The 20,069-nt window shown below is 35.4% G+C and overlaps 1 protein-coding gene across 10 annotated transcripts in view; it reads right to left on the minus strand.

Moving 5' to 3' along the window:
* Positions 1–20,069, minus strand: part of LOC106877063 (inositol monophosphatase 1) — a 28,764-nt gene that overhangs the window by 1,649 nt on the left and 7,046 nt on the right. For 4 of the 10 annotated variants that reach the window (XM_089338388.1, XM_089338389.1, XM_089338390.1 and 1 more), the window contains 9 exons: positions 17,488–17,572; positions 11,615–11,827; positions 10,232–10,365; positions 9,356–9,460; positions 6,751–6,796; positions 4,085–4,193; positions 2,624–2,729; positions 1,814–1,968; positions 1–330 (listed from right to left, as the gene is read on the minus strand). The exon at positions 1–330 is cut by the window's left edge and continues 66 nt beyond it. In XM_089338388.1, the coding sequence (XP_089194514.1) occupies positions 224–330; positions 1,814–1,968; positions 2,624–2,729; positions 4,085–4,193; positions 6,751–6,796; positions 9,356–9,460; positions 10,232–10,365; positions 11,615–11,758 (906 nt within the window). In that variant the 5' untranslated portion in view covers positions 11,759–11,827; positions 17,488–17,572 and the 3' untranslated portion in view covers positions 1–223. Of the gene's footprint in view, positions 331–1,813; positions 1,969–2,623; positions 2,730–4,084; positions 4,194–6,750; positions 6,797–9,355; positions 9,461–10,231; positions 10,366–11,614; positions 11,828–12,720; positions 12,779–17,487; positions 17,573–17,927; positions 17,986–19,215; positions 19,240–20,069 lie in introns of those variants that run through there. The other 6 variants (XM_089338394.1, XM_089338395.1, XM_089338396.1 and 3 more) reach the window with 4 other exon arrangements.

Genomic DNA, 20,069 nt, shown 5'->3' on the forward strand with positions numbered 1-20,069 from the left:
CCGTTATTTTTTAATGTGATTTCTTTATTTTTGATTGTATTTTTTCTGTCTTTATTTTGTAATTTTTTTTTTCAATAATAACAATAATAATATTTTAACATTTGTTTTTTTTCAATGAAAAAGAAAAAAAAAAGAACAGTTTTTCGTCTTTCATTCACGATTAAACACTAAAATAGTGAACGCTAAAAAAAAGTGTTCATTTGTGGACGGAAGGTGAAAATTGTTAATCGGGTATGAATTCTTGAGATTTAATTTGGCTTCTTAGTTGATGAGCCAAACTTCGGGAAGAAGCACATAAAATACGCCGATTCATCATATCCAGTTTTCCTCCTGAACAAATATAGTTTTAAAAAACGACATTGTTAAAGATCTGACACGTTGTACATTTTTTAGCAGGAAGTTAACATCATCAACAACAACAATAATAATTTCATATTTTAGCACAAGGCCAGACCTTTCAGGGAAGGAGCTAAGTCGATTACGTCGATCCCAGTGTTCAACTAGTACTTATTTTATAGACCCTGAAAGGATGAAAGGCAAAGTAGACCCCAGCGAAATTTGAACTCCGAACGAAAGGACGGACGAAATGCTACTAAGCATTTGCCCGGCGCGGTAATGATTCTGCCAGCCCAGCGCCAAATAACGGTTTGAAATCATAGCACAAGGCCAACAATTGAGGGAATGGATGCAAGTCGATTACATCGACCCCAGTGATCGACTGGTATTCATTTTTGTTGACCCCGAAAATTTTTGATCGACCTGAAATTTTTTGATCGGGCCCCAGTACGATGAAAGGCAAAGTCGACCTCGCCCGTAATTGAACTCAGAACGTAGTGACGAGCGAAACACCACTAAGCATTTTGTCCAGCGTGCTAACGATTCTGCCAGCTCGCCGCCTTAATAATAATAATAATAATAATAATAATAATAATAATAATAATAATAATAATCCTTTCTATCATAGGCACAAAGCCTGAAATAAGGGCTTCAAATCATAGCACAAGGTTAGCAATTGAGGGAATGGGTGCAAGTCGATTACATGCACCTCAGTATGCAACTGGTACTTAATTTTTCAACCCCGAAAGGATGAAAGGTAAAGTCGACCTCGGTGGAATTTGAACTCAGGACGTAGCGACGGGCGAAATACCGCTAAACATTTCGTCCTGCGTGCTGACAGTTCTGCCAGCTCGCTGCCTGAATAATAATAATAATAATAATAATAATAATAATAACAACAACAACAACGATAATACATTTGTAAATTTTGGCGCAAGGCCAGAAATTTTGAGGGGAGGGGAAATCGATTACATTCAACTGGTACTTATTTCCACGACCCCTGAAAAGTTTAAAAGGTAAAATCGACCTCATTTGAACGCGTAGCGTAAAGCCAGAAGAAATGCCGCTAAGCATTTTTCTCCGGCATCCTAACGATTCTGCCAGCTCACCGCCTTATCGATAATCCTCATTAATATAGGCACAAAGCCTGAAAGTTTGGGGAAAGGGGGCCAGTCGTTTACATCGAACCCAGTGCACAACTGGTACATATTTAATCGACCTTGAAAGGATGATAGGCAAAGTAACCTCGGTGGAATTTGAACCAAGAAAGTAAAGTCAGACAAAACGCCATGGTAGCAATTGTGCTAACTCGTCGCCTTACATTTTCCAATATATTCTTCCGTAATTTTTTTTTCTGGTGGTAGGGTGCGCTTTGATAGGGCTTTGACTTCTCTGTCTTGCGGGTTTACGTATGTATGTGTTAACACGTATTGCTATGAATCTGTGAGTGAATGTCTGCTTATTTTCAAATACTAACCATTATTAGGGTCCATCACTGTGGCCCCGGCTTCAGTTGCTATCAGTATACCAGCTGCGATGTCCCATACGTGAATTCCATATTCAACAAAAGCATCGGCCTGGCCACAAGCAACACCACACAAATCTAAAGCCGCTGAGCCCTGGGCCCGTATTCTGTGGAATAAAATGAAATATGAAATGAAATTTTCAAAATTCAGAAAACGTTTGGATTATTTGTATAAGATGAACAATACAGAATCTTGGTCAATAAAACATCCGGTGTTTTTACGTCGAAATTACGTGTTGTAACTGCTATAGTTTAACTCCCTGTAAGCTTTTATCAATAGAACAAATTTCAATTTCGCCATTTTTGTGGTTTATCAACATCACGTACTTGAACCGAGCCGGGGGTGGATTGAATCGCCAGTCTATGACTATATGTAAATCGTGTAACAACCATGTGCTGGTGTGCCCTGACCATGCATGCATAAGATTAAATTCAATCCCAAATTAAAAGCAGCGCTGCTATTGTAAACTTTATCGACCACACATACTAAATGTATGTGTCTTGCTTGTTCACCAGTGACTCGTTGAATAAAAAGAGATTTCTGTTCCATTAATTTATGAAATGCTGGATGCCAACTGCCTTGAGTAGGTGTGATGTGACTGAATGAGGCTGTGATGTGAGCAACTAATGTTTCAAACAGAGTTATTATTCATTCAAGATTGACAACATCATCGCCAGACTTGACATAAATTTGTTCCACAATCAAACGGAAATTGAATGTAAATTAAAAATTGACATTACAATTATTTTCGCAATATTTACCCGTGACTCTTCATAATAATATTGTACATGTTACCAAATTTAATTTCAAGCTTTTTTGGATCACGATGGCTACCGAATTCTGAAAACACCAAAGCTTTTTTAAGTTCTGAAAGAAATGCAAATAATAATTTAGAATTGAGTCTCGCATTGTCGACTTGCAGAAAAAGTTCCATACTCTATCCTGCAAGAAACATCGGAAAAATTTCTTGAGATCTGTGGAGATTTGTTGTCACCAAATCTCAAGATAAAAGTACTAGGTTCATGAAGAAGATGATGATGATGATACTTTCTACTAAAAGCACAAGGCCTGAAATTTTTTGTGGGGAGGGGTCTAATCGATTACATCGACCTCAGTCGATGTAATCGACTGTTAATTAATTTATCGACTGTTACTTAATTTATCGACCCCGCACGCACACACACACACATACACGCAAGAAGATTGCTCCCAAACCACATAGTTTCATGTTTAGTCCTAATGAGTTAGTGTCTACTGCTATAATCAATGACCGGCCAAAGACTCGTGAGTGAAAATAAGTAGATAGAAATTGTAAGAAGCCCGTCGCGTATATTTATGTGTGTGTGTGTATGTGTATGTATATATATGGTTAGTTTTCTGATAGGGTAGGAAATCAGAGTATTTTCAATGAAGCACTTAACCTGAGCTCATGGTTATATACACATTTCACATGAAATTTCTGCGTGGAATGGCATTAATAACAGTGGCAACGAAACAGCTGTAATTAGTAATTAAAGATGTGCTAAACACTTTCTTTTTTCTGTCTTCTTATTTGGATTATATATGCATACAAACATAAATATAATATATTAGTTAATTCGGCATCTTTTCATTTGTTGCCGATTGAAACCGCGCTTGCGTGGTGAATTTGAAAAGTTATAATATATAATGATGAGACACGTGTTATTCTCTCTCTAAATTATATGTCAATGTTTTGGTGTAGCCACTGATGAGAACTTCGCCTGGCAAATTATTTTATTTGCTAATTAGAGTTCGAAATCTAGGTATGTGTGTGAAAAAAACAAGGTAAAATTTTATATTTTTCATTGCCTTCGAAATTGCTCTTAAATGTGACTTTGGTCGTTTTGACTGCTGCTTCTAGCATGTAAAGCTGCCTGTTAAGGGTCACCTCTTTTTGTGTTTAAATGTACACTTATTTTATATGGAAAATATGTTGTCTATATACATATATACACGAATCCCCGAAAACTAGAAAACCGTATCTAAGTTGTGTTTACCCAAGCTTAATAAGATTATCTCTGGTGTAAATAAACCCAATATCAATATAAGTAATTACCATAAACCATGAATTGACAAAAACTTTCAACTTTACGAGCATGAAGGACAACTCAGATTAATGAGATCCTCAAGGCATAAAAAATTCACAAACAAGCATGTCAAATGATTTCGTGGCATAATAATTCACCGAACTTGTGTCTCACCTGTTTGTCCTGATACTGATATTTCTTCACTGTTACAATATGCACCTTGGCCTTTCTTAGCAGAATAAAGTTTCTCTTGGATTGGGTTGTAGACTATACCCATTACAATCTGAAACAAGAACCAAAATAATTAGTGACATGCGTCGAAGCTATTTCTTTTTCATGAACCTCAAAGGTTATCTTAATAATTTACCGGATTTACGGTACTAGGATTACCAACTACTTCAATGGACAAAATAATTTGAAAGGAAAAAAAGAGGTAATTTAGAACTTAATGTAATCACATTATTTTTGTAAGTTAGCCAGTAGAAATGATTATTTAAGTTAGCTATTTGTTATGATGATTAAAATTGTACATTTTATTATTACAATTTTAGATTCATAGTATCCGATTATTCTGTTAACACTTTCAGCTAGTTCTTTCTCTTGTTACCTGGCGCTTGGCCAGATGTACATCTCTCTTCGTATCCGGCTTTAGGTCAAGGAGTATATTTCTCTCTCTCCTCTCTCCCTCTCTCCTCTCTCCCCTCTCCCCCTCTCTCTCTCTTCAGTAGCATGTCAACAAAGGACAATGCAACTTTCACTTTCTCTGTTCGTCAATCTAAAGAGATAAATTCTCTTACTTTTATACACTCCTTCTTTCTTCGGTCTCCTAGCAGTCAACAACTGATGAAGACCACTACTTACGAAATGGATGACAGAATTTCTACTAATCTTTATACAACAACAGCTCGAAACAGCTGTTTATTATCTTGTAGCAAAGTAACGCAAAAACCATTTCAACTATTAATTTCTTCTGTTAGTTATTTCATGGTCTTCGAAAACAACTAACTTATCCATTACATTCTCGGAGACCAGACATCTACCATGCATTCTACTAAAGATTACACTTAGTGACATTCGACTTAAGAACCGTAACCTCTTTAATTAACCAACTGTTGCATCTGACGACTCTTGCGTTGTAAGTATCAAATATGCAGTCTTCTCAACATGCCAACCATTTACACACACACACACACACACACACACACACACATTTAAGTATATATATGTATATATATGTATTTATATATATGTATATATACCTATATAAGTATATATATACGTATATATATATATATATATATATATATATGAATATATGTATGAGTGTGTATATATATGTATATATATATGAATATATATATATATATATGTTTGTATATTTGTATATATATATATATGTATATATATATGCATATATATATTTGTATATACATATATATATATATATATATATATATATATATGTATGTGTGTATATGTTGGCATGTATATATATTCATGTGTGTATACATGTGTTCATATATGTATGTATATGTATGTGTGTATATATATTTGTATATATGTGTGTGTGTCTGTGTGTGTGTGTATAATATATAATAGATATAATACGCATTGTTGGATACCTGTCTCTTGGAATACCTAGAAACTATAATATAATAGCAAACCGCGTTTAATGTAATTCTGTCTGTACGTCTAAATATATATCGACCTAACCTTTTTAACAGACAACGAATTTACTGTGATTACTAATAAAAAATATTCGTTTATGAATTGGCATGAATTCATAAGCTACGTTTGAGCTGTAACGAAACATGACTACGGAAAAGCTGAAGTAGACGGAAGCGACGTTTTTGGAGGGGAACAAACATATACAAAACTCTTGCCAGTAATAGTATCACCACTATGTTCACTCAAGAAATTAATTACAGCGAGTTGTTTATCTTTTTTTCTTTTGCTTGTTTCAGTAATTAGACTGCGGCCATGCTGGGGCAGCACCTTGAAGAATTATTAGTCGAATGAATCGACCGTAGTAGTTTGGTTTTTTTTTTTTTAAGCCTGGTACTTGTTCTATCAATATCTATCGCCGGACTGCTAAGTTACGGGTACGGAAACATCAATACCGGTTGTCAAGCGGTGGTGGGGGTCAAACGCAAAGACAAACAGACACACAGGCACACACACACGCACACACACACACTAACATACACACACACACACACACATATATACACACAATTTAAAAATAGGATAAAATCTTTATAAGAAATTATCAAGTAGTTAACGTGAAAAACCTCATAAGGGAAAAAATTATTAATTATTCCCTTTAGATATATTTATTTATATATATATTTATATTAAGGGCATTACTATACACAAATGCCTCACGCTAGGAGGGACTCTTAAAGTCAAAACTACCATAATAAACACATTGTACCGAACGCGAGGGAATGCAACTCTCGAAGCGAGCCTTTTAAAAACAGATTCAGCTGCAGATCATATGATTTCATAATTAGTGCACAAAATGCACTTTTTAATGGTCAGTACATGAATAGTCATATATATACATGACAGGCTTCTTTCAGTTTCGTCAACGAAATCCATTCAAAAGGCTTTGGTTGGGCCAAGACTATAGTAAAGATATTTGCCCAATGTGCCACGCTGTGGATCTGAACCCGGAAGCAAACTTCTTACCACACACCCAGGTTTAATTGAGTGGGTTGTTGCCATTATGAAGACAAGACGGAGAAGAATAGGAAGAGGAACGAATCTAAGAAAGAGGAGAATTGAGGTGAGTGGGGTAGAGGAAATGTTAAAGGAAAAGAGGACGGGGTATCACTCACCTCTTTGTTTACTGCAAGACCAATTGAAATAGCGATACAAGTGTTGCTGAAATATAGAAAATAGGTACATAAATAAACAGTCATACATAAAGTGTATAAAAGACAGACAAGCAGACAGTTGGGTTTGGTGATACAAACAGGAAAATAGAACCGAAAACACACACACATAGAGTTCGATGATGGCTTAACTTGCTGAAACTTCGAAATTACCGTCAATTCTTGTTAACCCTGTGTTGATGCAGTGGGGTGTAGGATCGCGTGATATTTCTGAAAGATTACAGCAGGGTTCGCCACGACCCCCTGTCTGAGCCTCGTGGAGCTTTGGGTGTTTTCGCTCAATAAACACTCATAACGCCCGGTCTGGGAATCGAAACCCTGATCTTACAACCGCTGCATCAACACGGAAATATCACGTGATATTTCTTTCCAAATATCTTATGTGTGACAGTAGTGAAGCAAGTATCCTCCCATATAATTTCTTGCTAATGTCCACTGAGTTGATACATCGGATTGCTCAGTCTGCTGTTGGCAAAGGGAGGGAGTTTACATACAGTAATTGCATCTCAGAGTGTAGCAAACCCCTCCATTCCTTTCTTATGGGTTATTTTTCTAAAGCTTATAATTCCTTTATTATCTTATATATGTGCCCTAAGGTTCAGTTGTGGCAAACACAACATAATATACATTTGTGTTGTTCTTGTTTTTGTAATACATAATTATGATAACTTTGGAGGAATTCCCTCCAAAACGCTATCGTGAAAGTTATCAAAAATGATGCATATTGTGTCCCAAATCGAAGGATCGAAAGACAACGAATAGTTGCCAGAAATATTCGAAACCCATCTGCTTGGATCATTCATTCATGGTTTGTGTTCGTTGCTATGGTGAGGGTGATGAAGACGAGAATGCAAGCAGTGACAAGAACTAAATAATAAACACCAAATGTAACTAATTAGAAAACTTGGGTGTCTACCACTGAGAATAAACACAAATAGCTCGAAACCATACGGTCTGGTGGTCCCGTCGCCGTCGTTAGAAGATGGTGGGGCTTCAATCTCCTGCTTGCAATATATATCGGGCGCAGATTGCATCGATAACCAATAGGAGGAGGCTCTTTCTGGTGTTAAATCGGTAGTAACGTCAGTTCTTACAAAACAGCCATATTGAAGTGGGGATCAACAAAAACACCAAATGGTTTACTAAATAAAATGTCTGCTCTTTTTGTTTGCCTGTCCTAGTATTTTTTATATTTCCTTTTCGATTGTCCAATACATAAAATTTTCTTTCTGTAAGATTAAAATGTTTTTGTGAAACAAATTGTACAGAAACTCTTGATAAATAACTGTAGAACTAATCAGAAATAAAATGTCTTTGGTAAATCACACTCAACTGCACTAACAGTGTTTTAATATCCCACCGCACCAACGCAGGGTTAAAAAATAAAGTTGTACTCTACAAAAGTATTAATGTAAAATTGTATTTAATATAATTGGATATAAAAGCAAACGTTAATATGACTGTGAGAAGCTTGCATTCTAACCACATGGTTCCGGGTTCAGTCCCACTGCATGGCACCTTTGGCAAGTGTCTTCACTATAGCGATTCGGCAAAAGAGACTGACAGAATAAGCAAGAGGCTCTTAAAAAACAAGAAAAGGAATACTGGGGTCGATACATTCGACTAAAAATTCTTCAAGGCGGTGCCCCAGCATGGCCGCAGTCAAATGACTGAAATAAGTAAAAGAATATATATATATATATATATATATATATATATATTTATATATATATATTTATATATTTGATCCTTTATATTGAACACTCAATATTTCATCTACATTCAATACTTTATTTCATGGTGCCATCCATTTTTATTTTATTTTATTTTATGTTATATATTGTATATTATATTATATATCGTATATTCCATATTCTATACCCCACATTGGTTCTGCAGGAATATAAATAAAACATAAAAAACAGACAGTGTTGGAACTCTTTTAAACAAAATAATATATTCCTCTATACACAATCATACAAAAAAAAAACCTTTTTTGTATTTATTTTTACTCGGATATATATATATATATATATATATATATATATATATATATACATATATATATATATATATATACATATATCATTTGGGGTCCATGAAATAAGTCCCATTTGAACACTGCAGCCGATGTAATTGTTTTGGTTTTTTTTACTTCGGAAAGATGTAAAGAAATTTGAATGTTTACGGTTTTTGATGAAGAGAACAGAACCTAATACGCGGACATAGTGGTTTAGATGTTGCGCTCGCAATACCGTGATTTCAATTCCTGGACCGGGCTGTACGTTATGTCCTTGAGCAAAACACTTCATTTCACGCTGTTCTGCTTAGCAATTCGACATCTGATGTATTGCACACCGTGCAATTCTCTAAGCTATGTTGTGTTGATGGAGGGATTGAGTTACTTAACGGCACAAATATTCGATCACTATAAACAAATCATCTGAGCAGGTTGATCAACAAGAACTTGTTGGAGAACCCTCCTATGGCGTTTAAGATAGGAGAGACTGCCACACATATACGTAGTCTGTGAACGTAAAAGATTTACCGGTGTACGAAGTTGTTTGTTCCATCAATCGGGTCTATTATCCAGGTAGGTCTTTCAGTGAGTTCACATTTCTTGCCACCAGCAATGGATTCCTCTCCAATGAAACTGAAATAGAGAATAACACAAATGTTGTTGCATTTGTTGTTGTTGTTCTAAGACAGACAGATAGACAGAAAGAGACAGACAGACATTGATGGATAGATAGACAGATAAATGAAAAGACAGACGGGCAGACAAACAAAGACCCAGATAGACAGACAGACAACATATTCAAACAGACAGATAGACTGACAGAAACCCACACAGACCGAGAGACAAGCAGTCAGACAGACAAACAATAGATACACACATAGATAGATAGATAGATAGATAGATAGATAGATAGGTAAATAGATAGATAGATAGGTAGGTAGATAGATAGATAGATAGATAGATAGGTAAATAGATAGATAGATAGGTAGGTAGATAGATAGATAGATAGATAGATAGATAGATAGATAAACGTTAGCACGCCTGGCGAAATGCTTAGCGGTATTTCGTCTATCTTTACATTTTTCAGGCTTTCTGCCTACGTAAAGAGGATGAGAAGGAGAAGGAGAAGAAGAAGAAGAAGAAGAAGAAGAAGAAGAAGAAGAAGATTGAAGTTTAATATTTCTGGAAATATTTATTTGTCATAATAATAATAATAATAATAATAATGACAAGAAGAAGAAGAAGAGAGGAGGAAGGAAGAGGAGGAGGAGGTCAACAACCGCAACAATAGCAATAGGAACAAAAAAAAAAAACAAAAAAACAGTAAGGAATCATGCAGAAAGCAGAAACAAAAAAAAAACTGACAAATAAAAGAAAAGGAGAAGAGAGTAGAATGTGTCTTACCGATGTGTCGGAAAACGAGTTTTCAGTGTTGATATTAGCATTCGTTCAACGGCTTCATCAGTTTCGGTAACAAGATCTTGTCCGGTCTGTTTTGTGTTGATGCATTTCCTCTTGTTGAAAGCCCTTCTTACCATCTATAATTTAGGAAGTGCGATACGATATCATTGATATTAAGTTGTTATAGTCTACTACGCCTGCAGAGAGCGAAAGCATTAGAAGCAGAAATATATACATTGACGTATAGGCACGGTTAAGAAGTTATAAGTAAAATCGTGTATATCATATATATATGTATATATATAGTTTTAGGGAAAAGAACCAAGGTTCATGAACTCATCGATGAAAATCCACTGTCACATATAGAAAAAATTGATAATTAAAAGCACAATAATTAAGTATAATATAATACAAAGTAAATATCATAAGATCAAGATAATTTAATTTAATTTTAATTTTTAATAAATTGATTTTAATTGAGTTTTTACCTGTAATTTTGGATTTTATCCCTAATATTATTATTATTATATGTGTGTGTGTGTGTGTGTGTGTGTGTGTGTGTGTGTATATATATATGTATATATCACACACAGAAATTGAAAACAGAACACAAAGGATATCGCGGTACACGTGTTTCAAGCTATATATACAATCTGTCATTACATCAGTATATATTGTTGATATAAAGGATGGTTTAAAGCTATCTTCAACCACAAACATTTTCAGTCCCAGAATTACATCACAAAGAAAAAAGAAAAAGAGAGAGAAAAGTCCACTTAGTGTTATCCATTGTAATATTCTTATCCTTTAAATTGTTATATCTGCATATATCTTTGTGTTCTGTTTTCAATTTACGTTTAATATATTCTTTCACCTCTGCCACTATCTGGCATATACAGGTGCATACACTTATCAAGTATATATATAATGTACTGTTCCGTAAAAGAAAATGTTGAAGTGGCGATAAACATTATTTTCTCAGTATAATTGCTACTTTCATCCTCTATGGAGATTTTATAACGAGCTACTTTGCTTGTAATACATACATACCTACACACACACACACACATATATATATATACACACACATATGTTTATGTATATAAACTAATCAGATAAGAGAAGTGAAGTGAGAGAATGAATGTTCACTCCATTAGTTTACAGCTGTTCCATAATACACGTTAGATGCATAATCGAATATATGTATATATATATATATATATATATATATATATATACACAGTCATATATACAATTCTGCCTTACCATAACTAACGGACTACTCCCTCGGAACATTTCATAGCAGGTTAAAACATCAACTCTTATATACATGTGTGTGTGTGAAAAGACAGTTAAATACGTTAATATCAAGTGGCGTTTTCTTACCTTTCCTGCTTTTTTAGTTAGTTCCAGTGTAAAGACAAATATGTCATCGATCGATTCATTCATTTCCCATCCGACAGAATCATTGAGGCTTTCAAAAAGAATCTCAGGAGTTTCTCCAACTTGACAATCAACAACAACGGCCATAGCTGAGCTTTTTGTTATTGTGTTCGTTTCTATGTTTGGTTATCTTATGATATATTTTGTTATCTTCGTCTACAATGTGCAAAATAAAAGGAGGAAATATTTATGCATTTGGTATAAGCCGAAAATGAATAAATTATTTGATATTTGATAGTGTTACATGTTATTAAACGTGCGCGGCCACCATACAAAACTTGGTTTCATTATATATATATATATATATATATATATACACACACACACACACACACACTTTCCTTTAAAAATATATATATATTGATATTATCTTGGTTGAAAAACTTCGATAATGCAAATAAGTTAATAGTTACCAGGGTAACAAAAATCACACAAAAACTGGGATATTATACCCGGTTAAGAGGTAGAGATTCCATGTTAAAGTTATGTGTTTTGAGTTGATATAAAGAATAATAATAAATGGAGCAAAACGCATATAATCAATAAGTTCTTTTAATTCCTACATGTTTCAAAAATTATATGCACACCTTTAAATATATATATATATATATATATATATGTAAAGAAAATAAGAAAATGGAGATATAACATTTAATAAAAATTTATTATATACAAAAATCAAGCATGCTCCGTTACAGGTGTTTCAATTAGGCTTAATAGATTAAATAGTAATTAATAAAATCATTATATTAGGCAGAATCTCTTCAGAGTGTTGGAAAAAAGATATACCGTTAGTTTTTTAAGTGTTGTATTTTAGAATCATCACAGCAGACTGGGTGTTATATTATGGTTGATATTGGTATATGCCCGGATTGATGGGTTATAGGTTATTTTAGTGGGTAATGGATAATATGTGAATATAATTAAGGTAATAATGAGTAAATAAACGGAGGTTGAATAGTAAATTACAGTGAATAAGAGTATCATATGAAAGAGGAGATAAAATAAATAGTTAGGTAAGTTGTTTATAAAACTGAGGGTAGGCTCACGTGACACTATCTAAGCTTCAACTGACCAACGGAGGGAAAGGACGCGTAGTTTTTCGCCCTGAAAATATGGAAGACAACGTTGACTTTGGTGGAATTTGAACTCGGAACGCAAAACTGAAAGAAAGTCCGCTAAGCATTTTGTCCGTAAGGGTAACGATTCTGCCAGCTCGCCACCATATGTCTCAATAAAATAATTACCAATTAAGCACGGGATATAAACTCAAATGACCGAGTCACTTCTGGAAATAAAAAGCCCCTGCACTAATATAAGAAATTATTGTCCCGTATCTTCATATTACTTAAGAATGGATCTTTCAATAAGTGTGTGACATATTCTTGGCAACGACGTCACTTAATTCCCTTACCAAGCTTTCATTTAACAGCAGTTTGTTTTCGTAAAATATATAATAAAGCACCAAATGTTCTTTATTTGTTGTCGTCTTTGCGTACCTATGTGAGAGTATGTGCGTGAGAGAGAGAGAGAGAGAGAGAGAGAGAGAAAGAAAGAAAGAGAGGGGAGAGAAAGAGAGAGATTGGTGGGTTATAGTTTATGGAGACATTACAAGTAAAAGGTGCCAACTTGTTTCAAACGACCATTTATTATATTTCTATATATTTTATTTTAGTTTTTTTTTTCTATCTTGGCACCTAACAATCGTACTATAATTATGCAACAGGAAGAAAATGTAACGTGTCAAATTACTGCTTCTTAAAAGAAATTCGGCTAATTGGTTGCTCATTGGACAGTTCTTGTCAACAACTTTTGATTGCAGTACGAAGAGAGGAGCAATGACAACTAGTAAACTATAATAGATAATTCGAAATGTTTTGATAGTACAACAGCAGTAAAAGAAACGAGAGACGAGTAGAATTTAATTCACTTTCGTTTTATGTATTGTGTTCAAATGTACCGAAATCGACAATGCGTGTCATCATTTTGGGTTGATGACAAGTGAGGTGGCGGTGGCAGCGAAGGAGAGGGTCGACAAATTAATTAGCAATGATACACAGAAGAGAGTGCTAGCGTCAGAGACGATAGTGGGGTTTCGTCGGTTCGTGTCATGTCACCATTTCTATTGCGTCGCTTGTGTTGCTGCATCCATGGTCAGTACACTTAAACAGCTGTCTATAGCCAAGTTCACATAGCTCTATGGTACCTCGAGTTGAACACTAAAATCAAAGATTACACTGTGTAACACGATTTTTGTCCTTGGATAGTAACTGCTATTTCCTATTTGCTTACCCCTAAAAAAGTATGTAAAATGGCTAATATTTCCATCAAACTTCGCTTTTGTTACATTTATTCAGATATAAGCGCAGGAATGGCTGTGTGGTAAGTAGTTTGCTTACCATCCACATGGTTCCGGGTTCAGTCCCACTGCGTGGCACCTTCGGCAAGTGTCTTCTACTATAGACTCGGGCCGACCAAAGCCTTGTGAGTGGATTTGGTAGACGAAACTGAAAGAAGCTCGTTGTATATATATATATGTATGTATATATATATTGGTGTGTGTATGTGTTTGTCCCTCCTAACATCGCTTGACAACCGATGCTGGTGTGTTTACGTCCTCGTAAATTAGCGGTTCGGCAAAAGTGACCGATAGAATAAGTACTAGGCTTCCAAAGAATAAGTCCTGGGGTCGATTTGCTCGACTAAAGGCGGTGCTCCAGCATAGCCGCAGTCAAATGACTGAAACAAGTAAAAGAGTAAAAAGAGAAAAGAGAGTATCCCTAATATTCCCTAAAATGGTTATGATTCTCCCCCACTACTCCTGTTCATGATCAGAGATGTACATATTATCAGCCACTACAGGACATGCTCAAGTGGTAACGGTCAAGCAACTGACAATCAAGTCAGTATTAAGCAGAAGATTTGCTATAACGATATTTCTGCTTCAGCAACTCAGCACAGAATCTGTCTGAAATGTAATGGGTGGTGGGGCGGGAAATAGGTCAGTTTCGAAACACTGATGTCCAGCTTACTAGAAATTTCCTTTGATTTCTAGATAGAGGTAAAATAGGAAATAACACTTACTGACCAAAGACCAAAGAGAAATAAAACTTTTGTTCGTGTTATTTCATTTGCGTCGTCCAGTGCTGAGTTCATGTCAGAGATGAGTCTAGGAGAGAGCCGAGTCCAAGTTACGACTGAGTTCAAGATAATATTGAGTTCTAGTTAGAGTTGAGGTCATGGAAAATGCGATGGAAGACCCTTTGTATTACTTTCTTTACTTCAATTAGAATATGAAGTAAGACAGGGTTTTCAGTTTCATTGTTTTGATCCAAGTAAGGAATGTTGTTGGCACTCCGTCGCTTACGACATCGAGGGTTCCAGTTGATCCGATCAACGGAACAGTCTGCTCGTGAAATTAACGTGCAAGTGGATGTGCACTCCACAGACACGTGTACCCTTAACGTAGTTCTCGGGGATATTCAGCGTGACACAGAGTGTGACAAGGCTGACCCTTTGAATTACAGGCACAATAGAAACAGGAAGTAAGAGTGAGAGAAAGTTGTGGTGGAAGAGTACAGCAGGGTTCGCCACCATCCCCTGCCGGAGCCTCGCGGAGCTTTAGGTGTTTTCGCTCAATAAACACTCACAACGCCCGGTCTGGGAATAGAAACAGTGATCCTATGACCGCGAGTCCGCTGTCCTAACCACTGGTCCATTGCGCCTCCACAAGTAAGGAATAACTACAAAATATACCGAGAAGTCAGATTTGCTCTCTCGCGGTTCTCTGCAACAAGTCGATTAAATTTGCCTTCCTTCAATTCATACTTCGGTCGAAAAACAAAAAAAAAACCTTGCCTCAACCGTTAAGCAACTAAATGTAAAAAGACGCTTGCTATTTTGTCAATAACAGCTATGTCTGCTTTATTTCTTGTAATAAGTATCTAGTCATAAATTTTTGCGACCAATGTTAGACATTTCAATATTTTATCGAATTCTCGTTAGCATGCCGGGCAAAATGCTTAGCGGCATTTCATTCGTCTTTACAATCTGAGTTCAAATTCCGCCGAGGTCGACTTTGGCGTTCTTCTTTTCGGTATCGATAAAATTTGAAACCATTATTTTACCGAATGTGTTCGTTTTGTTAATTATTAATGAGAAAGCAGGTACCATCTCACAACCTGTTGACCTTATCTTCACGTTATTTTCCTCTCTCTTTTTCTCTCTTTATTTTCCCCACACGCTTTATATATTATGGTATCGTTTTCCTTGTTTCCTTTATCTTGCTTCTTACTCAAAACAGGTCCCCCGAAACGTCAGTCTACTTCTTTTCCTTTTATCTGCGTATCATTGTGCACAACTTCTATTGTTAATTCTTTCTTGTTTACGTTCAATCCATTACCTTTCGAATTTTTGCCGATTTGCTCTAAACTCTTACGTTGTTCAAATGTCCGTCTCTTATTCCTCTCATTCCCTTTGTATTCTTTTATCTATATATCAATTATACTTCTCAAAGTTGTTAATACTTTTAAACTTTCAATATATGTCCACCATAACCGGTATTATTTCATAGTGCATGGTCTAAAAAAATGTCAGATGTTTACTTCTTTTAGCTGTCATACGTTCCATCAATAATTTCTTGGATTTCAATTTTGAAGTTATCGTTAGGAATAAACGAACTTTAGGTTATTACCTCCGCCTTAGTAAGGGCAGAGGTATTGTTTTCAGTCGTGTTTGTTTGTTTGTCCGTGGACAAGATATCTCAAGAACCGCTTGATGGATTCGGATGAAACTTTCAGGAATGTTTGCCTCGTGACTGGCACGAGCTGATTAGATTTTGGGATCGATCTAATATCGGACAAGGATTCTGGATTATTTTTCCGGTTTTTTTTTTTACTTAATTTTTGAGAGCAGTCGGGTTCATTTTTAGCATTCTCGTTTGTGAGAGCAGTTTATTTCAAAAGTGTGTGTATGTGTGTGTGCGTGTGTGTGTGTGGGGGGGGGGGGTACATTCCAGAAGTTTTGAGGCTTTTTTTTTCTATTAGCAGAGGCAGTTATGACTGTCCTAGGTTATTGTAATCTTCGTCTATCATTACTATGCATCTAATGGGGTAGAATGCTAAAGGTCCCGCAACAAATGGTAAAAAACGACCTGGAATTTACTATTTTGATATGAAATATGATTTCTTCAACTCAGTGCTCTTTGACGAAATTACAAATCGTCCCTTTATTTAGGTCTAATTATTTTTACAATCTAAAACTAATTATTAAATCAAACATTTTTCTCGGGCAAGGCGCAGGCGTTGATGTGCGGTAATAAACAATTATTATAGGCAAGTATATATATATATATATATATATATATATATATATATATAAAATTCAATTTACTTTGAAAATCAACAAAGTTTGCTTTAAAAGCGTTGAGATGTAATGAAAGATATAGATAAGGAAATAATTTTATTCTCAAACGCAGGATAATGCTAATAATATAACATGAACAAGATAAACTACCCCTATTTTGCAGAAAAATCTATCGGCCGCCAGGGATGTGAGTTCGTGTCTCATGACTGGCTGCCGACAGATTTTTCTGCAAAATATGGATAGTTTATCTTGTTCATGTTATATTATTAGCATTATCCTGCGTTTGAGAATAATATTATTTCCTTATCTGTATTATATATATAATAGAATAAATAAAACTATATAGAAATGATAAGAGAGAAGATTATGTAAATCGTTAAGAAAACATAAAGAAGAAATAATCAAAGAAAAGTTACAAAAATCAGAAGTTAGCAAAGAAAAATATGAAATACCTGAGATTAGGTTCAATTCCTTGAGTGAGTGAGTGAGTGTGTCCAGAGGTCGACGAAGCTCTTTTGACAATGAAGAAACAAACGTCTGAATGAACGAAGAAAAATTGTATATATATATATATATATATATATATATATATATATATATATATAGAGAGAGAGAGAGAGAGAGAGAGAGAGAGGGAGGCAGATAGATATACTTTTTGTATGTATATATATATTATATATAATATATATATGATATATTATACATAATATTATATTATATTATATATATAATATATTATATATATATATATATATATATATATATCTATTATATATAATGCTATATGTATTGTATTATGTTATTATGTATTAATGGGGAGAAAAAATCATATGAAGAAGAAATAGATTTTTAAGATTGTTGCTCGATTATCAATATTATTTTTTGTTTTTACTTTGTACGTATTTCTCTTTCACCTTTCCGTTCAGCGACTAAATCGTCTCGGACAAATCTAGACACTTTATTTAAAACAAATAAAATGAATAAATAGACCATATAAATAAACAACTAAGTAAATAAATAAATAAGTCACAAACTTTTCCACTCACTTTTGCAGATACAGAGGGAAGCAACTTCCGAGAAAAATAACAAAAAAAAAAAAAATGAAAGACTTTTTAATCCCTACTTTTGCGTGAGAGGATGGGGGGGGGGGGTGTTCATTAATATATAATTATATTTTTTGTTATTGTTTTTGTTGTCTTAGTTTTGTAAATTCTTATATGTATTATTCTTTATCTGTTATATATTTTATATGCTGTGTTATTATTTTGTTTCTCAGACGGCTGCCATGCTGGAGCAATTAAAGAGCACTCCGTCGGTTACGACGACGAGGGTCCCAGCTGATACGATCAACGGAACAGCCTGCTCGTGAAATTAACGTGCAAGTGGCTGAGTACTCCACAGACACGTGTACCCTTAACGTAGTTCTCAGGGGACATTCAGCGTGATACAGAGTGTGACAAGGCTGGCCCTTTAAAATACAGGTACCATTCATTTTTGCCAGCTGAGTGGACTGGAGCAACGTGAAATAACGTGTCTTGCTCAAGGACACAACGCGTCGCCGGGAATTGAACTCACGACCTTAGGATCGTGAGCCGAATGCCCCCAAGCACTAAGCCACGCGCCTTCACTGGAGTAATACTACTTTCAGGAGAGGACTTTAATCAATAATCAATCACATCGATCTCAATACTTATTTCCGCCTGGTCGTATGTGATCGATATTCGTTTATCGAAAGGCTAAATTCTCCTTCAGTGTAATGAGATGCAATTCAACACAGTTTTACTTATTTACTTATATATACATAGTCTTTAACTTGTCTTAACCATCAAGATGCGAACCCGGAAATAGAGGCCCACGTTTGATTTTTAATGGTATTTGTGACAAATCTAGTCGACTTCTTTTGAGACGTGGTGCTGTTACTTTGCGCTGATCCCAGTAGATAAGCTCTTAACAACTGCCCTGAGTACCTGATCATAAATAGGACCCTTCTCCATGGGCTTTTATGTAGCTACTGAAATGGTCTAAGGATTCTCTTTCAGACCAGAGCGATAAGAACGATGTCCCACTCTTACCCTAGATGTGAAGATTAACAGTGCTTGGCTATGAACTTATGTAGTCTGGATAAGAAACCGAACATTATAGAAATCGGTCTACAGGATATCTGACCAACTAGTTCTTACTGCAAACTCTCTAATTTTGCTTGTGCTTCCTGTTGCCGGAGCCGCCCGTTCTGCTCTCTCAGCCTCCCTTTACATCTGTTCTAACCGTCTTCTGAATGATATAATCTCACTCTCTCTCTTTGTCCTGGGCCTTGTCAACCAAGCTCTTTGGATAGAATCCCAGGCTTATCCTTTCACTTCTCCTGCTCGTTTTGCTTTACACGTGATTCTGCCGCTTGAAATGCCTTCTCTGTCTTCTAGTGTCTCCTTTTTCTCACTCTGATACCAGCTGATGACACTTTCTGGTCCATTGACTCCATGTACCTGTAAGACTTCTATCGCTCATGTTACCATAATGTTTTCCCTGGAGTTACTCACTGGGAGCTGCAAAGTCGAGTTTGCCTTTAACCCTTTCGGGGTTTACGCTTATGATGTTATTGTTTAGATACCCACACCTCACACTCCAATTCACCCCGGAACAAATCCACAATCAATGGTATTCTTGCTATGATCCTCTTATCTTATATATCAAGGAATACAGTGTCCCATGTGTTTATTTTATTTCATTTTATTTCATTTATGTAAAACAGTGGAGCGGGAGATCTGAGGGATTTTGGCTGCTATTTGTAGCACATCGAACAACGATACAGAATCACCCTCGTTGGCTCGTAATTACTGTTGATGTTGCTTTTTTTTTTTAGCCCTGTTTGTTTCCTTCACATTGTATTAACAAACACCACCAACTCCCCCACCCCCATTTGCAGTTTGTCTTTGTAATGTCTCCTCCTTCGTAACCCTTATGGCAAATACAAAACAAAACAAACAAAAAAAAGCCACTGTAATTTTCATTTGTTACTAATATCATGGCCAAGGTG

Source organism: Octopus bimaculoides, chromosome 20, assembly GCF_046866305.1.
Source record: "Octopus bimaculoides isolate indiv1 chromosome 20, ASM4686630v1, whole genome shotgun sequence".
In the NCBI taxonomy this organism is placed as follows: domain Eukaryota; kingdom Metazoa; phylum Mollusca; class Cephalopoda; order Octopoda; family Octopodidae; genus Octopus; species Octopus bimaculoides.